This window comes from Leptosomus discolor, chromosome 2, assembly GCF_034619465.1.
Source record: "Leptosomus discolor isolate bLepDis1 chromosome 2, bLepDis1.hap2, whole genome shotgun sequence".
Lineage (NCBI taxonomy): Eukaryota > Metazoa > Chordata > Aves > Leptosomiformes > Leptosomidae > Leptosomus > Leptosomus discolor.
Genome location: NC_141392.1, coordinates 43,725,409 through 43,733,516, shown reverse-complemented (window position 1 = coordinate 43,733,516; position 8,108 = coordinate 43,725,409). Strand labels below are relative to the sequence as shown.

Genomic DNA, 8,108 nt, shown 5'->3' with positions numbered 1-8,108 from the left:
GTTGCCCGTGAAGGCGGTGACTTCAGCGGGGTCGCAGATGGGGGTAGGCCGATAGCAGCCAAGGTAGGGCGGCACGGGGGGGTTGAAGCCAATGGGAGCGCGTCGGTAGGCCAGACGGGGCGCGGGGTGACGGCTGTCAGTCCGCGCAGGCCGGAAGAGGGGCTGGTGAGGCTGGCTGTGCCCAGGCGCGGGTACGGAGAGGGTGAACCGGCGTGTGGCCCCGGGGCGGCTCCTCCCGCCCGGTGCGTTAGCCTAGGCAGAGCTCCCTCCTCCCCTGCGCTATCTGCCCTCCGCCTGCGCTGCCTCGGCCCCGGCCGAGAGGCGGCGACTTGCTTTAATGGCAGGCCCTCCCCGACCCCGCTGCGGGCAGGGCGGTGTGCGGGCTGCGGCTCGGAAGCGCCGCCAAAGGAGCTGCTGCGTCACGGGGGTCGCTTCCTAAGCGGCAGCGGGAGTCCTGGGGGCGTGTGGGAGGGCAAACCTCAGCTTCGGGGACCCGGCGTGGTGCTGGGCGGTGATGAGAACGAGCCCAAGGCAGGGGGCTTGTGGAAGCAGTGGCTGGTGCGTGTTAAGGGTGTTGCTTCTGCCTCCGCAGGCCTGTGCGTGGTTCAGACGTCGGTTCTCCCAGGATGACTGCCTTGGTGCCTTCTGACGCACTGGGTCAAAGAATCTTGTGTGGCACGGAGTATGCGACTGTGCGCTATGTTGGCAGTGTTCCTCCTACAGCAGGTAAACATCACCGTTGTAAATCACCTCTATGTTTAGTGGTTGTTTCAAAATTCTAATTATGTTCTTCTCAAGTTTAAAAAAATCGTTAAGTAGAATGTGGTAATTTACAAATTGTTTTTTCCTCATTGTTCTTGTGTAAATATGGCAACTTCTAATCTAGATAAGTTGTTGGGGGTTTTTTTAGTAGTCAGAGGTGTCAAAAGGAGTGTAAGAAGTACTTTTGGTTGAAATTGGTTACATTTTTTCTTACAGCAGAAAAATCTTAGTGCCTTCCTTTTTTCCATTGCTTTTCAGTCTATTCCCTGATCTCTGTGTACTGGCATAGCCTGGGAAGGAGTGATAGGTATCAGTAGCAAATCAACAGACTAGGCACTCCTTTGATAATGTGTTCAAATTCATGGAGACAAATAAGATTCAGTCCAGCTTGCTGAAAGACCTGACCAGTCTGATTGTGAGAGCATCATATATGAAAAACTGTGGTGACAGGATGGGGAGCTTGCTGATGCTTGGAAGGAGATTAGCATACAGTTCCAGAAGAGGCAAGAAGGGTGACCAGGGAACTGCAGACTTATTGACCTCACTTCAGTTCCTGGAAAGATCATGTAGGATGTTCCCTTGGAGTCCCATTTACAAGCCTATGAAGGACAAGATGGTAGTTGGGAATACTTGATGCTTGTAAAAGGGAGAAAACTGTGCTTGGCAAACCTAATTACCTAAAAAGTAACCTGTGATGATATGAGTGGGAATGTGGACAAAGGGAGAATGGGGGATGTAATATTCCTTGGCTTTAATAAGTCTTTTAACAGTGTCTCTAAAGAATTTTATTTGGAAGCTGGGGAAATACAAGCCAGATGAATGGACTGTTAAGTGGGTTGAAAGTCTGCAGGTCTGTCAAGTGGAACAGTGATAGTCAATGACTTGATATCTGGTAGCGCGTGAGTACTACAGAAATAAGTGCTGGGGTCTGTATTCAGCGGTGTTTTGGATAATGAACAGCGTTCACTCTCGATTGGCTGATGTGACAAAAGGTAGAATAATTCAGAGGAAGTTTTATGAACTTTAGGTTTGGGCCTAATGGATTCAAGAAGGCTAAATTTCCACATGTAGTGTGAAATAAACCTGTGTGTCAGTACAGATCAGGAAGCACTAACAACCCACAGGGTCTCTTGTAAAGGACTTGGGAGTTAGGGTGGATACTGTCATGAGTAGGAGCCAACAGTGAGCTCTTGTCATAAGTGAGATATGTGTTGTTCTGGCTTGGCTTAGAACATGGCCAACAAATCGAAGGAAGCTGTTATCCCCTTCTGGGGCCAGGGGTTCTTGATAAGGTTGCACTTGGGATGACGTATCTGGTTTGGGACCACCCCAGTTCAAGGGGGATGTGGATAAAATCGAGAGGATCTGGTGGAGGTCTGCAAAGGTGCTCAAGGGCATAGACCACGTGCGTGTGTTGTGAAGAGAGGTTAAAGGATCTGGGCTTGGTTAGTGTGGTTAAGTGGCACCTAATTTTGACAGATGGTTACCAAGATGACAGAACCAAATTCTGCTTACTAGTATTGAGAATATATAAGAAGGGACGATGGCCACAAATTGTGGCTGGAAAGGTTTGAATTGGACAGCAGGAAAATCTTTTTCTCCACAGAAGTAATGCAGCAATGGAATAGGCTGCCCAGATAGGTTGGAATCTTTCTTTCCTTGGAGATTTTCAAGATCTGGCTAGGTAAAGGCTTACCTGGCTAACCTGCTTTAGTGCTGGTGACAATCTCGTGCTTTGACAGAGAAGGTTAGGCTAGACAAACTTCAGAGGTTCCTTCCAAACGTGATTTCTACGGCTATGTTGTCATAAATTTCAAAATGTATCTACCATATTTTTCAGGAATTTGGCTTGGTGTGGAATGGGATGATCCTCAGAGGGGAAAGCATGATGGTACCTATGAAGGAACACAGTATTTTAAGTGCAGGTGAGTTGATTCACAGTGTTGACATGTCATGTGTATTGACAAGGTGGTCGTGGGAAAATGACCTTTTGCTATTTTTAGGGCAAGCCCTTTTGTTATCAGTTGGCTGATATTAAAAAGATAATAAATCTGAATGCTCTGAGTAGTTATGCCATAAAGGCTGTTGCATTGTTATTAGTTCAGTTACAGGGGTCAGAATATGGTAAATAGAAAATACAAGTCATGTTTTCGGAGGTGTATAATAAAGTGTGACATTTGGATGTTATTAATATTATCTTTAGTAGGTTTAGACCTTCTGCTTTAGTAACGAAATCAGTAAAGATTTTGAGAAAATCAGTAAGTAATTTAGTAAGGAAAAAAATGTCCTACCTACCTGCCTTAGGTAATTCTGAAGTGAAATGTTGGTCCATATTAAGTGTCTCAGATATAGTTTAGATTTAGACTTCAGATGACTTGTGTGTATCTTGTTAAGGGAGAATACCAAGTTCGTGATAGTGATCTGGATTGTATTTGTATCACTGAGGAACTGTTAAGTATGTTCGCTTGCATTTGATACGTGCGAAACACAGTGTAGCTGCGTGGGGATTTTTAAGTATATATATGCATTACATTTAAGTTTAAAGACTCAATCACTTAACATGTTTGAAATTGGTGAATACGGGACTCTAGGGTTGATGCTAAGAGCAGCAACCTGTTGATTTCCATGTCAGAGGACACTGCAGCAGCTAAAAGTTTGTGAGTTAAAAAAAAAATAACTGGACAAATTCATAGAAGAAAAGTCATCGATGGCTCTTAAATACTAAGGGCTGCTAGCTCAGTAAGTTCCTGAGCATTGAAGTGGTGAAGGATGAGAGAATATTCTGCAGCTATATCACTAAAATACTTGCCCTGTTGTCGTATTTTTCCCAACCGTTGTCTGTTGGCAGCTTTTGGAGAAAGGGTGTGGTGTGACGTGGATGTTTGTTTTGACCACTGGATCACAGGCAGTCTTACATTAATGAGATGAAATGCAGAGATTTCTAGGTCTTTTTCCGCCTCCTAGTTTCCAAAGCTGGTAACTGTAAAAGGGTAGTTTGATTACAGTTTGTTCAAACTGTTCAAGTGCTCGTTCAAGTGAAATGAATCTAATATAAGTCAAATCCTGTGACAGTGAGCACTCAGAATTAATAGGCAGCTTTTGAAAATATGAAGGAAAGTGACAAACCAAGAAAATAAGTTAAAAGTTGTCTGTGGTCTTGCTTTTGGATGTGCTTTTGCTTCATTTTCTTGGAAAATATAAGAAGACTTCTCTCTGAAATTAATTCCTCATGTTAATTGTCTTGAAAAAGTTGAAGCCATCGATGAAAGGATAAGCAGATCATATTTTTTTTTCCAACTTGCCTGCAAATGGAAGTCATAATAGCTGGATCAAGTCAGTCCAAAGATTTGTCTTGCTTAGTTTCCTGCCTCTGACATCGGCTAACAGCAGATCACTGGAGAAGTGTGGAAAGAGCAGGAAAAGTACACAGTGACAGTTTTCCAGAGTTTCACTATCTTTGGCTAGTCATGGTTCAAAGATTTGTCCAGAGCCAGAGGTGGTGTATTTGTACATGTATTTTGTTTTACTGTCAGTGTATGATTCAACAGAGAAAATTGGTTATGAGAATTTCCTACAAAAGAATAACCAAAAGCATGTAGTAACAGTGCATGTGTTTGCTAACCTTTGAGCACGTGTTTTCAGCTTGTGAAAATTGTGATCAATTCCATTTTTATGAGTAGATGAGCCTTGTCACTTTCTTCTGGCTGAATATGGGAATATGGTATGGAAGGGACTTAGAACTGTTGCTGTGAAGTATCACACAGAAGGAAAAAAAAAAAAAGATACATTAAAATTACTGTTTCTATATTGTGGGGCAAGTAGGTCTAGTTTTCTATCTCCCAAAAGGTCTTCTGGAGAGAAATGGAATTCCTTGAGGTAGCAAAAGAGGCTGCTGTATTTGTATTGAGACCAGCAGTTCAGCACTTGTAAAGAATATACTTTGTTACCATTTTAGGTGAAAGTTGTTCTCAAGGCAGCAAGTAGAGCCATTTGGTCTCAGACTGAAATAGCGGAAGAATTTATTTATTAAAGAATTCCAAATTTAAAAGTAGCCATTTTGAAATCCTTTCTGGGAATACTAGCTCTTACCTGTAGCTAAACAGGCACAAAGAGGGAAGGGGTAGATTACGTTCAGTAGTGCAAATCAGAATTCTTAGTCTGTATCTTCTTAACTTCTACATTTGTGTAAGGTGGAAGCCCTAGAGACCTCATTATCAGAAAATGAGATGATAAAACAAAATCTGTTCTTTAGAAAAATAAATAAAAAACCCCACCTGTGAGAACTGTATATTTTTTTTCCTTGTGTCTAGTAGTAGTAATAATAATAATAAAACAAGGGTTAAGGAGGATAAGCGCACTTAATGCAAGAAAAACATTCAATGTTGCTGGATTTTTCTTAGCTAAAGATTTGGAAATTATGATCTTAGAGTAACAATGTCTTTTGAATGAATGTATTAGCAGAAGTTGCTGCTTAAATGCTTTGAATTCAATTGAAGCAGTTTCCAAGTTGAAGCTATTTATATTCTGCTATAGGAGAAATAATAAAAGTCATTGGCTGGCCATTCTGAATCTCTCTGGACAGAAGAAGCAATTGAACACATTGTGGATGTTTTTCAGAAACTCAAGTGCTTTACATTTGTGTGTGTATGATATTTATATATATGCGTATAGACTCTTGCTTTTCTAGCAACCATTAATGTGCTCTCAAGAGATGAGATCTCAGATAGTGATTTCAATTCTTGTTCTAAGAATCAACTTTGAGTGAAGCCACAAATCTAAATGTAATGATCTTTAAACTTGTGTGTTCTTATAATACCTGTTCTTTGTACTCTGCTTTGTTCCAACCAGAGGAAGTCCTTCTGGAGTCTAAGAGAATAGATAATAGTTCTAGCAGTCAGCCATGGCTCACGGACATAACTTTCTGTGTGCAGACTAGTTTGTAGTTCATGTACCAATGGTGAAGATGGAGGCAAACTTAAGTAACAAATAATTACCTTATTTTATCAAAAACATACTAAAAAACCCCAACAAACCACAACCCGAAGTGTCACCTCTTTACTACTACCGTTTGGGCGGGATGAATTATGTTTCTTTATATAATATATACATATATAAAAATAAATAATTTTTTTTCCTCAAACTTTATCAATAATCCTTTGCTTACAAGCCTACTCTGCTCACTCCCTGAATTTTGATAAGTAGAAGCAGCTGATGTACTAGCTTGTACTGTAAACAAATGCAATGAAAAGATATTTGAAAATTCCTTTTAAGGTAATTTTGAAAAGAGTGCTTTTAAAAAGAAATAACTCTTTCAGAGTGACATTTCAAAATGAAATCATGAAAGAAATACAAAACTGAATTTGAGGTTCTCATTCCCAAAGGATCTTCTTTGTAGTCCTTATTTCAGTAAACCGGTAGGTCTGCTTACAGCTACATGTGGTCTTCGTAGTAAAGTTTTTAGAAATATGACCTAAACTTTTGTGTTTCATGGCAGTACATTTAGCTGGGTCATATATTATGTGGTGCTAATTAAACTTCTTAAGAATATGAGAACCAAAGAACAAAACAGCCATACATCAAAATACACTGGCATCATGAGCATGTTCATCAATTCTGGGTTATCTGGAAAGAGCAGTGCATACTCTAGTGGCATTTTTGTGATTATTTTTTTTTTTTCACCTCCGATAATAAAGTCTTGTTTCCTAATGACTGGGGAAGCTATTATTTTAGCTGTCAGTTGCAGTAGTGTATCGTGTAATTAAAATAAGCTGTGTTCTACAGTCCTTCAAGAGAAATGAGAAGTAATCAAGCCTTAAAATAGTGTTAAAATTTATATACAGCTTTTGAAACAGGAGTATGCTTTCAGATAAGTTCATGCCCCACAGACCCATTCACGCAGTTACATGCCTGTGGCCCCCTGGGAGGTGGGGGCTGCAAGCACACACACCTCCCCTGGGGATGCGGGTGCCTCCGCCGCACACACCTCCTGGGGGAGACGTGGGTGCTCCAGCTTCTGTGTCCCCACAGCCCGTTAACGTGCGTGCTGGTAGGAAGGTCATGCATGCACACCAAGATGTGGGGTGTAGATGTCGCTCCCCACGATGTCTGTCCTTGCTGGGCATGGTTGCTAGAAAAGCAAGAGTCTATACACATATATATAAATATTATACACACACAAATGTAAAGCACTCGAGTTTCTGAAAAACATCCACAATGTGTTCAATTGCTTCTTCTGGCCAGGAGGCAGCTCTGGCTGGCCTAGGCAGAGACGTGCTGCTGGTGGGGTGACTTTTGACAGCATCAGACCAGGTTTTGACTGCTGCTCTGGTGCCTCTTCTTTCTCCCCACAGTTACAGGTGTTCAGGCATCTTTTTTGCTTCCCGTCAGCCCCCTGTTTAATCAGGCAGAAGGGTCATCTTCCTCCTCAGCCCTCCTCTCAGTCAGTTTTGGGTATTCCAGTCACACATACTGTTTACGCAGGCATTGCTCTTTCAGCAGCTGTTTTTATCCTTGCCGTTTTGCTGGGGGAGATGTGTGGATTCCCCAGCAGCAGATGACGTACTTCTCTGCTCACCTCACAAGATGGGAGTAACATTCTGCTGTAGCACACATTTAGAGTACTTTGAGTCATAATTGAAAAGAACACACGTGTGTGTGTGTATATATGTGTCCCCTCCCTTAAAGAGTACGTTTTGTTCTTCCCAGATCGCTTTCCAGAGCAATCCTGGGGTATTTCAGCAGATACTGTTACTAGAAGTATTGACAGTGTTAAATCGTAATCTGTTTCCCCAGGTTTGGCTTTCACAGCAAGCCAGGGAAATGGAGGGAAGTAGAGGAAGGCTTGTTTCTGTGATGTTTTCAGCCTGGCAGAATTGCAATTTCTTCTCAGATCTTTGTGGCCTTTTTCCTCCTTTTGTGCTATGAAGTTTTCTTCTGGTGGAACTTTGACTTTCATAGTCCTGAAACGCCAAGTTATCCTGGCAAAGGCATTGCATGTTTTCAGTTTTTCCTTCTTCGGTGAGTTTTTTTTAGTTGCCTGTGGACATGTTTTTTGATTTACGGACAGCAGTTGTGACCAATCAGATGTTTCTGTTTGCATGAAAGTTGTGTTCCTGCCTAAAAGAAGATCTGTTTATGTTAAATTAGACTCTCTCTCCTTCAGGAATGATAGATTCACCTCCAGGAGTATCTGCTTAGAGCACGAACAAACTCTCAGAATACAGGAAGGTGTCAGTACCATTTTAGTGTCTGTGAAGAAAAAGCGATTGCCATTTAGCAAGGGGGGAATGCGTTCCCAAGATTCCTTTCAGCCTCAGAAGGTCTCAGGAAGTTTTGATTGTTTCACC

At 41.9% G+C, this 8,108-nt stretch overlaps 1 protein-coding gene across 4 annotated transcripts in view; it reads left to right on the top strand.

Annotated features, from left to right (window-relative positions):
* The window catches only part of TBCE (tubulin folding cofactor E), a 31,284-nt gene continuing 23,176 nt past the window's right edge, over positions 1–8,108 (top strand). Inside the window, exons 1-3 of one of the 4 annotated variants that reach the window (XM_086482342.1) lie at positions 1–63; positions 593–726; positions 2,603–2,687. In XM_086482342.1, coding sequence (XP_086338468.1) covers positions 627–726; positions 2,603–2,687 — 185 coding nt within the window. In that variant the 5' untranslated portion in view covers positions 1–63; positions 593–626. Of the gene's footprint in view, positions 64–511; positions 727–2,602; positions 2,688–8,108 lie in introns of those variants that run through there. The other 3 variants (XM_086482343.1, XM_086482345.1, XM_086482344.1) reach the window with 3 other exon arrangements.